The sequence below is a fragment of the Hemibagrus wyckioides genome, linkage group LG11, assembly GCF_019097595.1.
Source record: "Hemibagrus wyckioides isolate EC202008001 linkage group LG11, SWU_Hwy_1.0, whole genome shotgun sequence".
Taxonomy (NCBI): domain Eukaryota; kingdom Metazoa; phylum Chordata; class Actinopteri; order Siluriformes; family Bagridae; genus Hemibagrus; species Hemibagrus wyckioides.
Window position 1 is genome coordinate 29,668,352 of NC_080720.1, and position 23,337 is coordinate 29,691,688.

The 23,337-nt window shown below is 39.0% G+C and overlaps 2 protein-coding genes across 3 annotated transcripts in view; one reads left to right on the forward strand and one right to left on the reverse strand.

The window, feature by feature from the left end:
• Window positions 1-2,985, reverse strand: part of ift27 (intraflagellar transport 27 homolog (Chlamydomonas)) — an 11,584-nt gene extending 8,599 nt beyond the window's left edge. The window contains exons 1-2 of the mRNA XM_058402059.1: window positions 2,809-2,985; window positions 1,578-1,657 (exon numbers count right to left, since the gene is read on the reverse strand). Of these exons, the coding sequence (XP_058258042.1) occupies window positions 1,578-1,657; window positions 2,809-2,842 (114 nt within the window). The 5' untranslated portion in view covers window positions 2,843-2,985. The remainder of the gene's footprint in view (window positions 1-1,577; window positions 1,658-2,808) is intronic.
• Window positions 2,986-3,996: 1,011 nt separating this feature from the next.
• On the forward strand, window positions 3,997-23,101 carry LOC131361587 (synaptogyrin-1-like). 2 transcript variants are annotated; one of them, XM_058402874.1, is made up of 4 exons: window positions 3,997-4,155; window positions 14,157-14,394; window positions 16,469-16,614; window positions 19,001-23,101. In XM_058402874.1, exons 1-4 carry the CDS (start codon window positions 4,057-4,059, stop codon window positions 19,223-19,225), a joined length of 708 nt encoding a protein of 235 aa, XP_058258857.1. In that variant the 5' UTR covers window positions 3,997-4,056; the 3' UTR covers window positions 19,226-23,101. The 2 variants fall into 2 exon arrangements, with proteins under 2 accessions (XP_058258857.1, XP_058258858.1); XM_058402875.1 differs by lacking the exon at window positions 19,001-23,101 and adding an exon at window positions 16,806-17,771.
• Window positions 23,102-23,337: the final 236 nt, after the last annotated feature.

The window sequence follows — 23,337 nt, forward strand, 5'->3', positions numbered from 1 at the left end:
TTCGTTTGGGGATGACCCCTTCCTGTTCCAACATGACTGCGCACCAGTGCACAAAGCAAGGTCCATAAAGACATGGATGAGAGAGTGAGTGTGGAGGAACTTGACTGGCCTGCACCTCAACACCTTTGGGATGAATTAGAGCGGAGACTGTGAGCCAGACCTTCTCATCCAACATCAGTGCCTGACCTCACAAATGTGCTTCTAGAGGAATGGTCAAAAATTCCCATAAACACACTCCTAAACCTTGTGGAAAGCCTTCCCAGAAGAGTTGAAGCTGTTATAGCAGAAAAGGGGTGGGACAACTCCATATTACATTCACGTGCATGACGTCCCAAAACTTTTGGCAAAATAGTGTATGTTTGATTTTTACAAACATTTATACAAATCTGATTATAATAAAGAGACAAAGGAAAGATTTAAATTGAAACAGAATTTACCTTGTTTTGGGGACGTTGTAATGAAAAATGGTTAAATCTAACATGCTGCTCATCAAAAACATGAAAAAAAATTAATTGTTGGTGAACTGCTTTGACATAAGAGGAAAAAAAACACTGGGATGTCAGGAATAAAACATTTTGTTTTGATTGTAGTGACTGCTCCATCGTTCATTGATTTCTACCTACATAATATAAACTCAAAACCATGCCACATAAATAAAAAACTTTTAGGCCAAACAAACATGCTTTCATAATCTCAGAGGTACTGTCCATTTGATCTACAGTGTTTATGGTACTTATAAAGATCATGACTTTGCATTTCAGTTCCTGGAGTTGAACCACTCACTTGCAGTTTACTTGCTAAGGTAAATTATCTTTCTCAAAATGTCCACAATACACAAAATGATATTTTACACTATAAAGCCAGTGAAATAACCAACTACGCAGGAGAAAGATAAAAAAATAAAAAGCTCTAATGAGGCTTTAAATCCGTATCTTAGTAATTAACATATTCCCAAGGGAATGTTAGTTAATTTCATAGGGAACTATTTAAATATAGCAAAATGATCATCACAGACTCACAATTCAGCACAACCCATCCCTGTACTCATTTTTATACCTATGACTCTCAGCATGTAAATATTAGAATATCCTTTCGGGATGATGATCGTGATTTTATGCTTTAATATCTGTGTATGAGAATGAGTGGCTTTTTATTCTGCAGATCTGGCAACCCTGATGGCGGGGTCTCTGTGCTGATTTCCTTTCCACAAATACTCTTTCAGGAACAGGGTGGAGCTCAAAGAGATTTCTGTGATATCTAGAGACTAGATAAGGTTTATGATATCTGGGCCAGCCTGTTATTAATGAAGTGCTTATTACAGATGGTTTAAATTGTTGTTATTAAAATAAAACATTTACATTTTGTGGACACCCTTATCCAGAGTGACTTACATTTGAGCTTGTCTTTAAACAACAGACCAATTAAGAGTTATGGTCCTAGCTCAAGGGCCCAGCACTGGTAAGTTTGGTGGATCTGGGATTTGAACTCACAACCTTCTGAGCAATAGCCCAAAACCTGAACCACTAAGCTACCACATCCCCCAGGGGTCAATGATGCCTTGGAAACGGGGTTCTCACCATGCTGTAGTTCTTCTGGATGTGGGAACCATCACTGCTGAACATCTGAGACAAGGCGCTCTTTCCTACCGCTGCATCTCCTACACACACACACACACACACAAATGATGAACTAATCTGATAAGATGATAACATGTCTTCCTTTAATTAATTAATCATTGCCAAATTGCAGTGGAATAAGAGGGAAAACTCTGGTGAAGCGCCGTCATAGGAAATTAATCAACTTTAAAAGTAAGTACATTTCCGCATGAGAAATTCTTCAGGGGAAGAAAATGAAAAGGACAATTTCTAACAACTGTTATAAAGTAAGCAATAAAAGAAATGATCGTGTCTTGTGGATGTTCTACAGCATCATTTACAAGTTCAATTCAATTCAATTTTATTTGTATAGCGCTAAACATCGTCTCAAAGCAGCTTTACAGAACATAAAAAACCAAAAATATAACACAGGAAAAAAAGTCCTAGATGTTAGACAAAATCATCCCTAGTGAACAAGCCTGAGGCGATTGTGGCAAGGAAAAACTCCCTTGAGAGGAACCAGACTCTAAAGGGAACCTCATCCTCATGTGGGTGACACTGGAGGGTGTGATTATAAATGATTCTAAACACTGAAGAGTGTGATTATGAACAATGTCCTTTCTACAGTCAGATGTGTGATGCAGATACAGCATGTGAAGAATGTTAGTGTGTGTATTAATTAAGAGGTTGTGGTCGTCCTCGAAGTCCACATAGGGTTGGCAGCGTTGCATTAAATACCTAAATCCTAAAGCATTGAATACCTAAAGCAGAACCCATTAGGAGCTGGTCCATCTCTGGATGCCTCAGGATCCTCGCAGAGTTGACCTCAAGTCTAAAAAAAGCCATGTGCCTACTGATAAATGGCTGACAAAATGCTGTGGATTACTATGAACTAATGAAAATGAGGAACTTTTTAGTGCAAGTCCATGAGTAATATGTATAATAATGTAATGAGCCATCAAGCTGCACGTGGTAGTGATAAACAACCCAAAGAGGCACTGGAAAATAAAAAGTCTCATACGTTTTTAAAATAAAAATACACAGCCTAAATGTTAAATTCCTCCCTATTGAACATATAGTGCACTACAAAGGGTGGAGAAAGCTGTTTGTTTCTAGTCCCCTTTGCTTTAGTGCGTGAAGTGGTTCAGGACACAGCCACAACAAACACGCGCTAACTAGCTAGCTAATCTATATACGATGAAACTGTTCTTACCGACAAGAATACACCTTGCTCGTAATTTCACCATGGCGCAAATAATACTGTAATAAACTGTAAATCTATATATATATTGCTTTATATAAAAACTGGATGATTATTATTATTAAAACCGAATTCTAAGAGAGTTTAACCCGAGTTGTTTTCTTTTCCCTCCTCCCCGGGACAGCTGCACACAAGTGCGTTGCTAAGCAACTGAAATGTGCCGTTTTCCATTGGTGCAATCGACAGCACGAGGGCAAATTCTACAATACGATTGGCTGTTAGGTGAGGTGACGCAGCACATGCGCGCTGCTTGCCTTGTGGTTCAGTACTGACCTCCTTCACCACTAGTGGTCGTAAAAGGATTTTTTAATGACTGAAAGTATTATAATTGAGAGTCTTTTTACTTTTATTTTAATTTTTGATTAGTTTTGCACAATATATAAAACATTTTGTGTATTCAGTGTCCTTTTTAAATAAATACTTAGTGTCGTTCAAAGGACTTTAAGATACTGAACATCTAGTATCAACATGTTTTGGTGTAAAGTAGCTAACAAATTGATGAATTAAAAATAGAAATAAGTACAAATATATATATTTTATTGTTTTATTTGAGTTATTAAAGCTCACAAAAATGAAATGTATGTAGTATGTACAAAATGTACAAAAACACATGTATGTAGTATTCTTCTTTTCAGTTTATTTTTATATTTTTTTCTAGAGTATATATTTCTTTCTTTCTCTTTTCCATTTTCTCTTCCATCTTGAATATATATATATATATATATATATATATATATATATATATATATATATATATATATATATATATATATATAGTCAAATAGCAATAATACTTTTTAGTAACTAAAACAAGTTTAAAATCTAAAAAAAATATGATTAAATAAAAGCTTCACTTCATATTTACGTAATTAATATAAATTGTGTTTATATCAATATTATCAATTCAGCGTAATTTTATTCGCTCAGCAATTGAAATTAGCGTGTATTGTTTAAGGTACTTTAAATAATAAATAAAAATATTATTTTGCTGTGTGAAGTATCTGCAGTGATGAGAAATCAAGTCCTTAACAGTAAATAAAATGTCTAGTAAAACATATCAAGCGCGCCGGGCACGCCGTAAGGATTGCGCGCTCACGATAATTGTCGCGCGCTGGAAGGTGCGCCTGCGCGTTCACGCGAGAGCGAGTGCAATCATCCTGTTTTCTTTTTTTTTCTGAGTCCATCTCTGTCTCGGGGAAGATGGAGGGTACGGCGTACGGAGCGGCCAGGGCCGGAGGAGCCTTCGACCTCCTCACGTTCCTCCAGCAGCCTCACACCGTCCTCCGCATGGTTTCCTGGGTGAGCACGAGAGCTTTATCAACAATTTACCCCCCGGCTTTTGTGTTTATTTTGTTAATCAAAATAATGCAGACGGCCAGCGCGTTAAGGAAGTCGCGCGCTCGGCACTCGCAGTGTTTACGCATCGCATGCCCTCAGTAGCCTGGTGTTTGATTGCATTAAAGAGTCAGTGTATTCAGGGGGCCACATCAAGGTGAATTGTTATATAGGGTGGTTGTGATTATTAGGCTGCTTTTATTTAAGGATGGATGATGTTTTTGATCAGGGCGCGTGCAGAATGACAGCCAGCTCGCGGTCAACATGTACGTCTTGGCCATGATGAAAGGACGCTGTCATATCGCGTGCATTTAATTCAGGATGAACACACACTTTATAAACCTATACGACTTCATCATGCCACTCTAGAGCAGTCTAATTGTGTCCAAAGGGAGGAAAATCAACAGCTGAGGCAAAGGAGGATGCTCCTGCCCTCGTGTTTATTTTTCTTGTAGACTATGGAGACTACTGAAGTTTGGAAATGAATGTGTTGTTTTCTTTCTTCGTAAATGATCCTTATGCACATTAACCATTTCTCGGTTTTTGACTATATGCTTATTGCTGGCTGGATTTCAGCAGAAAGTGTTTAATAACTACAGTAACACATCTGTGCCTGATTCACTCGTAGCAGCACCACTCATCTGATTAGGTCCCACGTGAGAGCTAAAATCTGTTATCTGTCAAAACTATCAAGGCCACAATAAAAATTATGTGGGGGAAAAACATTATGCGTCCTTAAGAACCGCTCTGTCACAAAAGAAGTTTGTACCATTTTGTTTGAAGATTGACCAGAAGATACCATAGCCATCTGTGGTCCAAGAGAGTCCAAGAAAACAAACCCGCCCATGCTCTCGGGGAGGGATCTGTAACATACTTTCTCCGGTCACAGGTTTTTGTGAGCAGGGTGCCTACAGGGTGTTCTACTGCCCTGTGATGCAGCATGAGCACCAGGTTGAAAAGATGCATTCGGCTGCCTTCACAGACATGTCTCAGAGGAAGCATATAATAGCTTTCACCTTTTCTGGACAGATACACAGCAAATCATGATTTAATCTTTTTTCTAAGTGTTAAGTGAAGCCTCTAACGAGACTGGGTTCATGATGTGTTCCTGCCGAATACCAAATATGACACATTAAACTAGTAACCAATTAATATATATATTTATCAGAATATTTATCTATTGTTTATTCTATTTTTATTTAAGTATGCATCTGTGCATTCCAGCCACACTGAACATTTTGTGTATTTTATACACTGGCTGTCACACCATGCAGGCTGAGACAGATACAAGCAAACTGCTGATGATCCGAATAAACTGTTCTGATTCAAGAGACAGGAAATAGGACAGGCGATCGGCTAACAGTACAATGTAGGTGAGATAAAAAAGGAAGCAAAAACAAACCAGGACCTCATTACACAGACTAAAGGCTTTGCACATTCAGGTAAGGCACCCTGAGTGTAACTTTGTGTGAATGAATGAGTGTGTGAGTGTGTAATTGGTAACAGGTGTGTGTGTGTGAAAAGGACTCTGGAGACCGTGAACGTGCAGGAGGTGAGTGTTTGTATGCTGTGGTGTGTTGTGGGAGTTGGAGTTCACAGACGGGAGTTGACGTGGCACTGGACTACTTCTACCTCTATAAGAATTTTGTCGTAAAATGAGACAATCATCAGTCCAAATGGAGATCAAATCTAAATAATCTAAGGAATCACTTGACTTAATAAATCTACAGTCTGGACTAGAAGGAAATCAGCCCCAGTCTTACTTTTCACGATTGTCAAATTATTCCCAGTTTTCCGTGGTGCTGTTACACTCAGTTCTACAAAAATCCAAAATAATCTATTTGTCCATTGCACATAGCAAACAGACAGACTACAGAAGAAGAACTATAGAACTACTAAGTGTCCTATATGCAAGGTGTACCTAATAATCTGTCCAATGAGTGAACTGTTAATATTGTACTATATTACACTGTAACTGTTATTAGATTGAAATCTAAAGGCTTATTCTGTGTCGGTGCCATGAAACCAAGTCTATAGCTGTGTTCCAAATGATGTACTGTACACTACACTATGCAGTGTCCACAAAAAGTCTGCTGATTTTTCCTTCCTTAGTTTTGCACTGGAGCTGTGAAGCTGTGTTAGCTAGTAAGCGTCCGTAAAAACAGTGTTTCGCTGACTTTCCATGTAATTTTGCAAGAAACTTGACTATAATAACGTGCGTCATCATTTTATTTTCATTTTTTTAATAATGCACAGTTTGATGTCATTTCTATGAAAGCCCTAAAAGGTCATAATGATACTTCTTTTTTGAATTTTCTTGTCTAGCAATACTTCCCTTAACAGGCAATAGTTTTGACGTCTGGGATCAAGCTTTTTGATAATTGAACAACTAAACGACTGAAATCTAGTGATGGAATAGTGGCTGTTTATAGGTGCTAGAACTGATTACAGGAATCACAAGATTAAATGGAACTGTATTATACACGGATAAAAATTAGGTACATTCTTCATTGGCTGTGCCATCCCTGATTACATCCCAGTCCATCCAGGATTTAATAGAGCATTTTCGTTATTGTTGCAGAAACAAAAATGCTTGATTTTGCTTTGCTGCAGCTTGCAAAGTTTCCGGAAAACTACTTAAATTGGCAAAAATAGATTCTTCTTTTAATCTCCTACCAGTGAAGTCCGATCCACGGAGGCCCCACCTTGCAACTTACAGAACTTAAAGGATCTGCTGCTAACATCTTGGTTCCAGATACACTCTGAACACACCTTCAGGGATCTAGTGGAGTCCATGCCTTGATGGATCAGGGCTGTTTTGGCAGCAAAAAGGGGGACCAACACAATGTTAGACAGGTGGTCATAATGTTATGCCTGATCGGTGTATATAACTTACATAATAGTCATCCTACATTCTTTTATTGAACTCTGGGATTCATGGAATCTCATCCGAAGCATCTGAGATGGGACAGGATGATCACGAGACACAGCAAAACGAACGATTGATCGGTTCAAGGGCTCGTTTCCATTTCCTCCAGAGACCTGGATGATGTGGCTGTGTATGTTTGTTCTCTGTGTTATTTGTATTTAGTAACAACTAATAATTGTGCCACTGTACCACGCATTAGAGCGGAGAATAGTTTGCGGACACAAGCTCTAATAAGGTTATCGCAGCAAGCTGCCTTAATTAGTACTGTGTTAAATTTATGCAGTGCTTATCATAACTATAAGTAATATTCTGAAAGAAGATCTAATTATTTTCGGAATTAGCGCCTTGCTGTTATTTATAGCTTCTGTGGTGAATTTGCTGCCAGACGCAATTCAAAGAACTGTATTGTTTCTCTTTGGTGATTTCTGTATTGTGTTTATTTCTACTCTTTTCTTCTGGTTAAGTTTTGTGTGAGACTCAATTTGGGGCCAAAATTTATCCATCCAGATGGGGGACAAGGCGGGGGACAACCTGGACAGGATGCCAACCCATCACAGGGCACAATCACACACATCCATTCACACATTCCAGACAATTTTGAGATTCCTGTCAGCCTACAACATATGTCTTTGGATTCGGGAGGAAACCTATGAAGAACATGCACACGCAGGACGGGTGCAGAATCGACCCCTAACCCAGTGATCATGGTGGTGCGAGGATTCATCCCCCTTTCCATTAAAATCTCCACTGAAATGATCTATCGGCTTAGCTCTAGCTTATGGCCAGTTCCAGTTGTTCCAAACTCTCTGGACAAGTCTCAGATCTCGCCATCTGTCAGTGCACTCAGCCTTGGGCAACCAACTGTCCTTCTTGCCTTCTCACACCGCACTCTGAACCACGTTCCCTATCGCCTCGAGCACTGCTCGGCTGGACCCACCATCTCACAGGGTCTGATGCAAGGAAGATATGCATCAAAGCTCTTCTCTGTCTTGGCACCTAGGTGGTGGAACAAACTTCCTCAAGGCTGTCCAAACAGCTGAGTCACTGCCTGTCTTCAAACTAAGGCAAAACACCTACGTTTTCACCTAGAACTAGAATTAGCACTTTGTTATTTAGAAAAAGTTACTGTACTGTATTAGTATTAGTCTCTGAACTAAAAAAATATGAACTTGGATCTTGTTGTGCTGTAGGGAAACAACAGGGACACCCAGGGTAACATTAAACCGTTCAACTGAACCATACGTGCACTGAGTAGGCAAGTTCTGTTGAATAGTGACGGAAGTAGGAATATAAAATTTTATTTCCTTCCTTCTTTTCTTCCTTCCTCACTTTTATTTTCTCCTTCCTTCCTTCCTTCCTTCCTTCCTTCCTTCCGTTTTCTCCTTCCTTCCTTGCATTTTCTCCTTCCTTCCTTCCCTCCTTCCTTCCTTCCTTCCTTCCTTCCTCACTTTCATTTCCTTCCTTCCTTCCTTCCTTCCTTGCATTTTGATATTTTCGCTGCTTTCTGTGAGCTTCGCCTGTCACCACGTACTTACCTACACTCTTTTCCAGCACATCAGGTTTGTTTAGAGACACAGCTGTCAATCAGTATGCTGTGTAATGTGACACACCCACCAAACTCTTATCAGGCAGAAACAGCACTTTTTAAAGCTTCTTTCTGGTAATTAAATTGCATGTATTTTTAGTAAATACACAGTAAAAGACGTATTAGTATCACAAAGACGCTTTTAACACTCGGTACTACGTTCTCAGAGGGTTTAAGATGGCGTTCTAATTAAGATCAGTGTATGTTCATTTACAGAGTCGGCTTGCATATTTCGTAGCGAAAACCAGGACACAAATCAGTCGGACACGGCCTATAATAGACAGACACACACACACACACACACACACACACACACAAACAGTCTGCTTCTCAGCCCCATCATTACAAGGCCTATGTGTTGCCATGGCAACATGGTGACACAGCCACAGGCGCAATGCTGCTGACGCACACGCTATCCCATAATTCTCCTGTGCCGCAATGGGATCATCACCCGGAGACAGACTTATCATGCAGGGGTGGTATGGACCGGAAAATCAGAAATGGTTGACAGGGGAAATGACAGAGAGAGAGAGAGAGAGAGAAACAGCCTATACTTTGTGTTATCCTGACTCAAAGTAACTGCAAAGAACCAGACAAAACTCAACTGTTTTTCTCAGAGCTAGGACACGCTGCCACAGGTGGATTCGCCTTAATATTTCTACTCATGATATGATTAAATCCAGTGTACTTCAGTAATAATTGTAGAGGTAATACACATTGCAGCATAGTACACAACTTTTCATTACAAGTTGATTATACTTCTTTTCAACCACGCAGACAAACATGTATAATGGCTGCCACACAAACCCTGCAGAGGTTTGTAGCATCATTTGTGCTCTAGATATTAAGCTGGTACAATACCAACATAAATAGTAGGGGTCGGATAGCATTGTGACACATGGCGTCCGTGACCGTGTCGGGTTTCGAATCGCATATTCGTGTAATGTCCTTCACTTTGTATTAACCACTAACCTTTTAAAGAGAATGGTTGACTTTTAAAAGCCTCTTATTCATTGCATTAAGAGTTTGGGTTTTTGTACATTTTTGAATATATGATTGAGATGCAGCTCATGACAACGATCACGATAACAGCAGAAAGGATTAAGAGAGCATTTGACGTTATGGCTGTGATGTGCCATCTAGTGGATGTCATTATAATCATTATAATAAATCCCTAAATGTTCATAAAGTATGTATGCAATAACGTAGTTTAAGTAGGTTTAACACATTGCACCAAAATCACATCTCTGCTAATCTCTTTTATTCATCCTCGTTAATCCATTCAGTGAGCTGAAGATGGGGGGGCGGGGTCATTCTGATAGAAACCCGCGATCAGCTTGACGAAATTTGTTTTTCATTTAGCGGTGCCGCTTTAATCCAAGAGGATAAGTGAAGCCAGAATATGTGGGCACAGTTAAATTAAAGGAAAAATCTGCCTAATTTTAGCTAGTAGCTGATTCAACAACAATCCGTTGGTCAAAAGTTCAGGAGGTCACACAAAAGCGTCCGGTTCACCTTCAGGTTTCAGATGTTGCGCTCTATTTATTCTCGTACTCGTCCCACAGCATGGGTCAGATTGTCACAATGACTGAATGAAGCAGATTGTCTAAATGGATCAGATTGACTTTGCTCATCTTACAGCGCCTGTAATGTTATACAGCGTTTGACCATACAGTGTGGAAACATTAGATTTCAGAGATGCACACACAGACGTGTGTGTGTGTGTGACTGTGGAGGACGGAGTGTACTAACATGACAGCGAATAGAGGAGGACGGACAGAGAGAGGAGGGGTCAGGGGCAAATAAAACACAACATTCAGAGCAAAGAAAGTGGATACAGTGAACATCGCTGTGTGATCTGAAATTCGGAAACGAGAATCAATCTGTTCCTTCACACTGACAGTGTGATCGATTTTATTTTATTTTTTAAATATTCTATTCAATTCAATTGAATTTTATTTGCATAGCGCTATTAACAATAAACATTGTCTCAAAGCAGCTTTACAGAACATAAGAAACGTTAGACAACGTTAGACAAAATCATCACTAGTCAGCAAGCCTGAGGCGACTGTGACGAGGAAAAACTCCCTTAGATGGTATGAGGAAGAAACTCTCATCCTCATCCTCATCTCGGTGACCCCGCAGAGTGTGATTATAAATTATTCTAAACACCAGAGTGTGATATCAACAATGCAACTCCTTTCTGCAGTCATGTAAAGTCAGAGGCAGATACAGCATATGTAGAATGTTAGTGTGTGTATTAATTAAGAGGTTGTGGTCATCCTCAAAGTCCACATAGGGTTGGAAGTGTTGCTTTGAATACCCAAATCCTCATGAAGCAGAACTCATTGGGAGCTGGTCCATCTCTGGATGCCTCAGGATCCTCACAGGGTTGGCCTCTGTCTACTGGAGCTGGCACGATCTCTAGATGCCTCAGGATGGGTAGAAAAAGGGAACAAGTGGAAAGGAATTAGCGTATCTGCTGTTCATGATATTAGCAGCACTAGATGATAGTGTGCATTTAATCGGATGTACTGGAGTACAAGGTTATGGGATGTATTACAGTATGTGTATGCCAGGCTACAGAGATATGTCTATAATGTACGTTTAAATACTCGATTTCAGCAGAGATCTCTTATATGGGAAGTGGAAAGTATACTGCTGCTATCTTCTTATGCAGCTAGTAAAACATTTTAAACCTATGGCTAAGCAGTTTTACTAAAAAAATTTTTCTTTTCTCAGTCCAGCCGGTCAGTAAATACCTTATGACGTAAGAGGTCAGTACTGTAGTTTTATAATGCAGCACCTTATTTGTGCACAGTAAGCATGACACAGAAGCGCAGACCTAAAGAAACTGTCATTCTTTACTGATGAATGCTAGAGGGCATGGGGTTTATGTTTAGAACACACACACACACACACACACACACACACAAAGAGTGAGTCATGCTGCTAAATTGTTCTTTCTGAGGATGCTCACATATTTGAATCATTATGGAACATTTTGATCCCACAAAAGCTTTAAAGAAATGTATGTGTGTTTCTGTGTACATTAGACGAAACAGGGAAGGAAGGAAGGAAGGAAGGAAGGAAATGAAGGTGAGGAAGGAATTAAGGAAAGAAATGAAGGAAGGAAGGATGGAAGGAAGGAAGGAAATGAAGGTGAGGAAGGAATGAAGGAATGAAATGAAGGTGAGGAAGGAAGGAAGGAAGGAAGGAAGGAAGGAAATGAAGGTGAGGAATGAAGGAAGGAAAGAAGGAAATGAAGGTGAGGAAGGAATTAAGGAATTAAATGAAGGTGAGGAATGAAGGAAGGAAATGAAGGTGAGGAAGGAATTAAGGAAAGAAATGAAGGAAGGAAGGAAGGAAAGAAGGAAGGAAGGAAATGAAGGTGAGGAAGGAAGGAAGGAAGGAAGGAAGGAAGGAAGGTAGGAAATGAAGGTGAGGAAGGAAGGAAGGAAATGAAAGTTTGGAATGACTGAATGAAGGAAGAAAATGAAAGTGAGGAAGGATGGAAGGAAGGAATGGAAAATTTTCAATGTCATTATTTAAGAATGAATGAATGGTGATAGAATAAAAGAGAAAGAAAATGTTTATTATCATGAATTAAGAATGTATGAATAAGAAAGACAGAAAGAAAGAAAGAAAGAAAGAAAGAAAGAAAGAAAGAAAGAAAGAAAAAAGAAAGCTTCTGATTATAAAGAGTGATTGCAGTCTGTTACTATAAGGCAGCATTGTGTATAATATCTATAACCATGAAATAATAGATATTAAATTCAGTCTTGGGTTAGCGTTGGGATTCCCATTACATCAATATGGAGGATGAAATAAAAGAGTATAAGCAGCATCATGAGATTATCTCTGAATTGGTCTTTATTCATCCTGTTTATTTAATTCATCCATCCGTCTTCAGTGCTGCGTTCGGCTTATGTGGAGAAACAAAAAGAACATCTCCACGAGAGAGTGTGTTATGTTAGGAACACTCTTGTGAGTTAAAATAACTGATAATGAGTTTATAATGTATTAAAGTCCTAACTGATGTGTATTAAACTGTACGGTCAGTTTATATATCTATGCTGATTGATCTGAAGTGGGCACAAAGCCTTTATTATCGCCACACATGCATTACAGCAGTGGAATTCTTTTCTTCACATATCCCAGCTGAGGAAGTCAGGGTCAGAGCACAGGGGCAGCTATGATACTTTCAAGGTTAAGGGCCTTGCTCAATTGACCAGAATTGGACTTTGGTGGTGCTGTGGCTTGAACATCGATCCTCCAATCAACAACCCAGAGCCTTAACCACTTGAGCCACCACTGCTCTTGTTTCATTGACTGTTGATAAGTCATCATTGCCCAAACTTGGAATACCTGATGTTCTTGAGAAGGAATTCCAGGGTCTTCGTGGGTTTTTTTGTAGTCAGAAGGCTTGTACTAAGTAACAAGTTGTAGTAGAAGACAGCATGATAGATGGAAGAGAGTTCATGTGTTTGTGTGTATGTGTTAGGGACCGAGCAGGAGAGAGAGAGAGAGAGAGATGAACACTGAGATAGAAAGGGATCATACTTTCCATCACTCCACAGTTAGGTGTCCTTTAATGTCGGAGCTGCAGTCAACAGCTGTGCAAACCACGGCACCCACCAGAGGCACCCACCACTTTCTCTCTGATCACTATACACACACACACACACACACACACATCCCTGGCACTGTTGGCAAACAAATGCCTAGGGCGCAATACACACACCCACACACATACACTAAAACAGTAATCTTTCCCTCAGGCAAAACTAAACGCTTCCCTGTAGGCAGTGGGTCCAGTGATTAACTTCTGAAACTTTTCCAGCTTCAGCACTGCGGTGGGGTGTGGAATGGGGTGGGGGACGTGATGAGGGCTATGAACAACGAAAAGTGAGGTTCAAGGTAAAATTGTTCCGGATCATTTATGTTCATATCCCACATTAACACTGGAGGATTCCTGACCGTCCGGATCGATCAACGATAAAACAAGCCTCTAGTGTTCAGAGCCTAAGCTGACCTCGTCTATTTAATTTAAAGCGAAAAAAAAGAGGAAGCGAGGCTTGCGGTCACGCTTTCTGCTCCATCAGTAACTCTTCTATGCATCCGTTTCTCACCCCGAACCCCATCTGTTCTTCTAAAATAAGCGCCACCTGCTTCAGAGAAATTCTCCCCGAAACTCTCTGGTAGTTTCACCTTCAGGGTGATGCGAGTGTTATATAAATAGTTAGTTTCCTCCTTGAGATAAGAGTTAAAGCTTTTCCTACTGCTTTCAGAAAAAATCTTAAAATCCAAACTAGCAAACAAATCATATGAATATCTGACTATTCGATCTGTACATGTTTCTAAATAGTAAATAAATAAGTATGTGATTGATGCGATTTAATCTAAGTACTTATGGATCTCTCTCTCTCTCTCTCTCTCTCTCTCTCTCAGCTTTTCTCGTTAGTAATATTTGGCTGCATTGCTAACGAGGGCTACGTGAACAGGCCGGACGAGGTGGTGGAGTATTGCGTCTTCAACCGGAACCAGAACGCCTGCAACTACGCAGTAGGCATGGGCACTCTGGCCTTCATCTGCTGCATGGCCTTCTTGGCACTGGATGTGTATTTCCCACAGATCAGCAGCGTGAAGGACCGCAAGAAGGCCGTACTCGCCGACGTCGGGGTGTCAGGTGAGAGCATCTCCTCGGAAGTTCATCTCCACGTGAAGCTGAAGCTACGGCACTGTGACGTGATCTGAAAGGAAAGGACATCAGAAATACTGGTGGTTATATTGTTAAAAAGTAAAGAATACTGCAATACTTTACCTAATTAAGTGACTTAACTATAAGGTATAGTTTTGTTGACTGTTTCACTTTTCCGTAAAGGTGATGGATAGCATTCATTACTGCACGTTTGTGGGATTTGTCCTGAATTTGTGCCGCTGTTAGTGGAGGATTAAGCTGTGCTGAAAGCAGAGGCGTGAAATATTGTGGCAGCATGCAGTAAACAGTAAAGAACAATGGTTCTTTACGAGCCTTTTGTGAGCCGTTACAAATGCGCACACACGCGCACACACACACAATATGGCAGTTTGAGCTTTACTGTTATCCATCACAGACACACACATTCTAGCACAGTTAAGGGTCAGTACAGAAGCTACACAATGTTCATTCTGTACATCCGAATATAGCTACCCATTGTCTACTATGTACATCCATCTAAAGCTACACAATTTCTGTTTTGTAAATCCAAATATAGCTAATCAGTGTCCACTGTGTATTCCGATCTATAACTACACAATGTCCACTATGTACATCCAAATATAGCTACACAATGTCCACTGTGTACACTTATCTATAACTACACAATGTCCACTGTGTACACTTATCTATAACTACACAATGTCCACTGTGTACACTTATCTATAACTACACAATGTCCACTGTGTACACTTATCTATAACTACACAATGTCCACTGTGTACACTTATCTATAACTACACAATGTCCACTGTGTACACTTATCTATAACTACACAATGTCCACTGTGTACACTTATCTATAACTACACAATGTCCACTATGTCCACTTATCTATAACTACACAATGTCCACTGTGTACAATTATCTATAACTACACAATGTCCACTATGTCTACTTATCTATAACTACACAATGTCCACTATGTCCACTTATCTATAACTACACAATGTCCACTGTGTACACTTATCTATAACTACACAATGTCCACTGTGTACAATTATCTATAACTACACAATGTCCACTATGTCCACTTATCTATAACTACACAATGTCCACTGTGTACAATTATCTATAACTACACAATGTCCACTATGTCTACTTATCTATAACTACACTATGTCCACCCATCTATAACTATACAATGTCCACTATGTACACCCATCTATAACTACACAATGTCCACTAGGTACACCCATCTATAACTACACAATGTCCACTGTGTACAATTATCTATAACTACACAATGTCCACTATGTCTACTTATCTATAACTACACTATGTCCACCCATCTATAACTATACAATGTCCACTATGTACACCCATCTATAACTATACAATGTCCACTAGGTACACCCATCTATAACTACACAATGTCCACTATGTACATCCAAATATAGCTACACAGTGTCCACTATATACATCCAAGTATAGCTACACAATATCCATTGTGTACACCCATCTATAACTACACAATGTCAACTTTGTACATCCAAATATAACTACACTATGTACACCCATCTATAACTACACAATGTCCACTAGGTACACCCATCTATAACTACACAATGTCCACTATGTACATCCAAATATAGCTACACAGTGTCCACTATATACATCCAAGTATAGCTACACAATATCCATTGTGTACACCCATCTATAACTACACAATGTCAACTTTGTACATCCAAATATAACTACACTATGTACACCCATCTATAGCTACACAATGTCCACTGTGTACACCCATCTATAACTACACAATGTCCACAGGGTATACCCATATCTAACTACACAATATCCATTTTGTACATCCATAAACATCTACACACTGTCCACTCTGTATATCCATCTATAGCTACACAATTCCTGCTTAGCACACCCCTGTACATCTAAACAATATCTACTAGGTACACCAATCTATAGCTAGACAATGTTCAATCTGTTTTAAAGACATTTTGTCTCTAATCTGTAAAAACGCTGCCTCTCTCTTTCAATTACTCCAGCGTTTTGGTCCTTCGTCTGGTTTGTTGGCTTCTGCTTCATGGCCAACCAGTGGCAGGTGGCAAAACCTGATGACAATCCGCTGAAGGAGGGTGCAGACGCCGCTCGCGCCGCCATCACCTTCTCCTTCTTCTCCATCTTCACCTGGGTCTGTACTTTTACTTACTTCTAAAAAAAAACCACAGCAAAAAGAAACACTACACACACTCCTGTTCATTGCGGACTTTAAGCTAGAGGTTTCCTGGAACTGTTGTGGAGCTGTTGTGGTCACTGTGTTTAGCACTAGCATTTGATCCTTTGCTCATTTGTTTTCTCCATTACTGTGTGTGTGTGTTTCAGGCAGCGCTTACATGGTTATCTTTGGAAAGGCTACACTCAGTGAAATTTGAAGAGGAATACCTCAAACTGTTTCCACCCCAGCCCCAACAGTCTTATATCTAACACGCTAACATACTTGCCCAGGCTTACACACACACACACACACACACACGCCACTGGCAGCTAGACAAACATTTCCACAGCGCTGTGCACGCAACGGTTGTTTATTATTGTTTGCTAGTTACTGTTGTTTGCTAGTTTACTAGCTTATCTGGTGACGGATAGAGTACAAATTAATTTTCAAAATGGATTTTAGCTAAGCTATAAACGAATTTCAGCTTAGCTAGGAAACGGTTAATAGTGTTGACCAAATAAAAGGCATTATATGTGAAGAATGCTGTAGCCTGTGCGTTCAGGCCCTCTAGTGGTCTGTGTAAAAATAGCGTTTATTAAAAAAAGAAGAGGGAAAAAACAAAGGTTATGAATCATTTAGGAATTATTTTGGTCTTTCATTTAATTTCTGAGTGTGGGGATTAAAATTTGAAGACATGCTGTGCATTCAAGCTGGTATTTACGAGTTGGGAAGTCGTAATTACGACATAATTCACTTTGGCTTAAAACAAGATGGCGGTGTACCTTCTAATAATTGTCACGATATGTACTGCACATGTGCGGAAAGTCAGGTTTGCCACCAATATAACATTATATTATTAGTAGTATTATAACAACAGTATTATAAATAATCTGCCGTATAAATAAACTGCCTTAAATCGTTTCGTCATACTTCAGATAAGACTCATTTCCACACGTGCAGTACAAATCGTGTTTCCAGTACGGATCGAGTAGTGACAATAGTTAACTAAAAAATGCAGATAGTAGAAAATAAAGACTAAATAATCGCATCAGGTGTCTTGATTACTTACTCTCACATGTTGTCTTTTTGTATTCTAAATTAATTTGAAAAAAATAAAGTAAACGACAAATTTACATTTGCGTCCATATTTTCTCACAGACACGCCCCCAAATCGGAACGTAAGTAATTACTCAGAATTACAGCTTGTGGTGTCGTTCGTGTAAACAAAAAGTGTAATCATTTTATAAGGTTACCGGTTACAGTGTTGCCAGATTGGACTGAAGATTTCCTGCCCAATTACAGCTTAAAACCCACCCAAAAAATATTTTTAAACAAATAACAGCTCAAAATGCATACTGTGATAATTAATACAATAACAAACAGAAAACCCAAAGCAAATGGGTTAGTGCAAAGGGCACACACATGGGTCGCTCTCCCATCTTTTCGGTAGGACTTTCTATATTTACCGCATTTTGGCATGATGATGATAAAAACCCTTACAGCTTTGCTAATAACTTTGTGATATCAGCTTAATGAGTATAAAGATCTGCCAATCAGGATTGAAGTCTGACTGGACAGGACTCTGCTGAACCCTATTGGCTAAACTGAACCATATAATTAAAATATCAACATTACATATTACACTTTATTGTAAAGTTTGTTTGAATGGAAAATTAATAAAATATCATGTTTATAGTCAAAAATAAAAACCCGCCAGTTGCATCAAAAACCATCCCAAATTTTATCAATCTGGCAACACTGACCGGTTATGCTGTATTTAATCTCCTAACAGGTACAGATGTTTTTCTGACCTAACTGCATTTTCATGAATGTATAATTTATTATTATTTTTTATTATTTTTTTTGTAAATGCTCCTGCTAATGATTTGAGGAATGAATGTGTGTATTCCAGTTTGAGGCTCCATGAAAGCAATTTAACCAGGTTTTGTAAACTAAATCTTTTTTTTTTATTTTTATTTATTTTTTTTATCATTTGTGGTTGAAATGAATTCAGTACGTACCTGCAGTATAAATACACAACTAAGGCTTGCATAATGACCTCTTCACGTTGTACTGCACTAATTGTTACGCTGTAGTAATGACACTCACTTTTCTGTGTCTCTCCCTCTCACATCCTTACACTAATCCCTCTATCCTTCCTGCTTTTACTTACTCCACTTTTGCTACCATTTTCTTTTCATGGATCGTGGGTTTAAATCATACGTAATGAAATAAACCGGATTCCATGGTTTTATTTTTTTTATCAATATTATAAACTCACTCACTTTTTTTTGTTTGCATACACCCTGTTTTGCTTTTCCATTTTCCATTCCCCTTTCCAATCCGAATCCCCTGTGGCCAGGCAGGTCAGTCTTTCCTGGCTTTCCAGCGCTTCAAGTTAGGGGCGGATTCGGCCCTGTTCTCGCAGGACTACACCGACCCGAGCCAGGATGCCGCCGCCGCTCCATACAGCGCCTTCACCAGCGGCGACGAGCCCGAGAGCCCTGGGGGAACAGGCTCATACCAGCAACCCAACGGAGAAGGGATGTACGATGGGTCTGCAGGATACCAGCGTCAGGATTACTAACTACATGGAGGAAAGGCAGGAAGTGGAGCTGTGTTAGTTCTACAGCACAGTGGCATGGAGTTTTGTAAGGGTTTTTTCACACCTGGCTCGTTTGGAACGTTTGTTTCATAAAACATGGCACGTTTTTTTCCCTTGGTTCGGTTCGTTTAGCATTATATCAACACGGCAATCTTGGTGGACAAAAATGGACATCCAATACACCAACCTGTATAGCAGTTCATGATGGGAAGTGTGTTATAGCATGTTTGTTTAGCTAAACAGACCTAATAGCTAGCAACATGAATTAGGGGTTAATGTGTCAGGTGGAGCTTGCTTAAACTGCTAAATTCAACTAGACACAGTGAGGTCACAGAGAAACTGACCCTCCTTCTTGATGGATGAGTGCTACGAGCAGAACCCCTAGAACATAAACAGATATATTCTGGCCAATGAGAGGGCAGTTTACTCACATGCGATTTACATAAACACATTGTGGTATGCTGTACCACATTGCCGTGTAAAATCGAACCGAGCCAAGGCGAGAATGCAAGATAGATAGGTAACAACCAGTTTCAGAACAAAGCACAGGTCTGAAAACACCCTAAGAGACGTTTCCAGCCAACATCATGAATTTGACAAGTTCTGAATGTTTTCAGCCGTCTAGACAGTTTTATTTAACTCTTTTTTTCCTCATCATTATGAGTGTTGGCCTTTATTTAGATTTGAAAGAAGGAGTGATGGAGAAAAAGCAAGGACTGAGGTTTGCCTTTAAAGAGGTATACAGTACGCGATTATACCAGTTTGCCTTGAACCTTCATTTTATCCAGCGTGTTGTCTGAGTAATCCAAACCTTCTTGTTGAGGGTTCTGAAAATAGACATATTATATTCAGCCAATAAGCAAGCACAGCAACGGAGGCAATGCTGAACAAATTACACTATTAATCCGGATATTACACTGGAGAACGGACAAAATGACTACAGCGTTACCTGGTTTATTCTGGAGACAGGCATTGTACTAGCAGCAATGTTTAACAAGTACCTGTCTTATTGTGTAGCGTTTAAACCAAAAACAAACCATTGCATTTGGGTCACCATTCTTAATCTTTTAACCCAGAAGTCCTCCAGCCAGTGGATTTGCAGTTGATTCACTAGTCGGTTTTGCTTAAGCTGAAACTAGCAGAAGCTAGACTGAATATCTGGTGCTAAACACAGCACTGCTGTTGGCTAACTAGCAAGCCGAACATTATCAAGTATCCTAGCAGAATGTTCATTTTTTCCCCCCTTTTAGCATTTTAATTATTTTGAACAGCACAAATTATAACACAGACAAGTAAAGAAGCTTGCTAACAGTTTGAGATTTTCAGTAATTCAATATAAGGGCAGCGATCATCCAATACATTTGTCAAGCTAGGAAGCTGCCTTCTAATTGGAAAGTGTGATATAAATAAAAAAATTAAAAAAAGGGAGGGACTCCTATCGTTTTGTAGCCTTTTAATACAGTACCCATGTGTTGATGAGTGTCTGATTTGTACTGGAAACGAATACACATGAAAAACAAACAAACAAACAAACAAACAAAACACTGCCGCTAACGCCCGTGATCACAGCGCCTCCTAGTGCTCGCGTCAAACGTTCAAATGAGCTGCGTTTATTTTCCATTTCAGAATGAATTAATTATAAATCTCAGTGTGATGATGGGAAATGAAGCTGTAAACGGTAGCGGAATGGAGAACAGCTCTCTTGTTTTATTTATTTCCGCCTATAACATGCCCTTGTCGACTTCACTTCATGACTTCCACATGCGTGTCGGCTACGTGGCGCGATCCCCAGTTTTTTGGTCGTGTCGTGCTGCTATTAGTTAGCCGTTTTCTTCCCCAGCACACGATAACGTTTGCTAACTATGGCAGCTTGCATGCTAATTAAATAGCTTGCGGAAATCTCTCTGTATGTTGTATAGTTGGAGTAAACATGGCTACGTTTCGGTGCGTGCCACTGTCACTACTCGATCCGAACCGGAGACACGATTTGTACTGCGCATGTGCGAAATTGCGGCCACACATTATTAGTTGATTATAATAACAGTAGTGTCACTATTTCGCGCATGCGCAGAACAAAATCACATGTGCGGTACAAATCGTGTTTATTTATAAAAAAAAAAAAATAAAACAATAAATGCACGTCAGCGCCTAATACCATAGAAAGATCACCACAGAAATCCCTGTCAGAGGTTTCTAGAAAATAATAAGGTGATAATGTATCTCATAGTGTCTCACAAGTCTCTGTACATAGATGGAAATGAACACTTTTTAGCCAAATGACTTTAAATCATTTTCATACATAGTTTATATACTGTATATTATAAATATTTTTGTCAGAAAGCCATTAAGAATTTTTTTGAGGAAAGAATAATTATTGTCATGGCTGGATCGGGAAGCTGTAGCTGTTGAGTTTCTTCATGAGCAAGGGTCGACGACTGTGTGTGTGTGTGTGTGTGTGTTCACAAAGAAATGGCGATCATTTAGAGATTTTGTAAATAAAGTTACATTTTGCTAAAAAGTGTGTGTACAGAACATTTTGGGACATCTTGCGTTCGAACGAATGCATTATTATCAACTTTCTGGCCAATCAGAATCGAGAATTCTTTGGGATAAATCACTTTACATTGCAGTGGATATGTGTGGCTTGGGAAAATAATATAATTACATAACGTGGGCTTATTTAAAAGATATTTCTAAGATGTTTTGTCCACCAAGTGTGTCTTCTCATCTAGCGTCTGAGCCTGGTAGCCCCGCCCCCTTTCCTAAATAATCACCATTCCTCACTTCGTTTTATTATTATTATTATTATTATTATTATTATTATTATTATTATTTTCATATTTGAATAACTGTCTCATCCGGGTACTTGAAGTGCACTTGTTCTCGTTTGAATATTATTAGAACATAATACAGTAAAAGGTTTTTATCGACAATTCGTCTTGCAGACAGTAGAGGGCGCCAAAATGCGCGTTTCTATTAAGGGTTATTTCATTTATTTCATAAATAGCTTAAGATGTTTTTTTCTGAATAAGAAGAAGTCGACAAGGGCATGTTAACACTGTGCTAGAACACAATGTTAAGCTGTAGTCATGTTTAAAAGACTCAATTGCTCACTAGTAACACCTTTTACGACGGTAGCATCAACATCTGGAGGTTGGCATCTCAACATCCACCCTGCTTTCGTACTCAGATTCTTCTCCAGCATCGGTCATCTCTGCTTTAACAAAAGAAACTCATAGTAACACAGACATATGTGAATAGTCATGGCTGTACAAATGAAAAGTTATTTACCAAAATCCATCCATATTTTTCTGTGCTGGTGGAGCTTATTTTTCAATATGATGATGGTTAAATTATTGTTTTTTTCAGACAATATTTTTTGCTTAATGTGTCTGAAGGAACTGACTCTTTACTCCAATGTCATTTCATATAACAGTATATATGTAAATCTGTAATTGAATATAAAACTTTATTTTAAAAAAACATTTAAGATGTGAAAAGTATACACAACTCTGGTGTCCTTCATGCTCCTGTATTTACGTGACCATCTCTCTCTCTCTCTCTCTCTCTCTCTTTCTCTCTCTGTGTGTGTGTGTGTACTGAACATGTTTTTTTTTCTGAATAAAAAATAAAATATGGTTTTATTTTGGAATATTACATATTAAAACGAATCAATATAAAACAGTTGGCAGATGAAACTATATAGCTCCGTAAAATTGTGTGACCTTCTCTGTGTTATTCTAGATAGCTACAGAAAAAAAAAAAAAAAGGAAAACGAGTCTATTAAGTGCTACTGTTTTTGATGTAATGGATTTTATGTATATTTAAAACACAATAAAGAAATGTATAACCAAAATATCTTCTAAAGGACAGTCTTATTTATTCTATTTATGATGAACCATGAACATCTACACTTGTTTGTATTATCTACAAATATGCAGAAAGAAAAGCAAGAGGCAAAAATATGAATTAATATCAGGATCTGCAATATTATTGTCACACTATTATGGTCTGATATGACTGTCTAATATTTTCTGTGCAGGTTCTGTCATTTGGATTGATTGAGCTCAGGTCAGTCAGAGAGTGTGTGTGTG

Excerpts from the sequence above, each read along its gene's own strand:
- LOC131361587 (XM_058402874.1), top strand. The coding sequence starts at position 4,057 with ATGGAGGGTACGGCGTACGGAGCGGCCAGGGCCGGAGGAGCCTTCGAC. Across the intron at positions 14,395-16,468 it reads CGCCGACGTCGGGGTGTCAG|CGTTTTGGTCCTTCGTCTGG; the intron begins GTGAGAGCATCT and ends CAATTACTCCAG. Across the intron at positions 16,615-19,000 it reads TCTTCTCCATCTTCACCTGG|GCAGGTCAGTCTTTCCTGGC; the intron begins GTCTGTACTTTT and ends CCCTGTGGCCAG.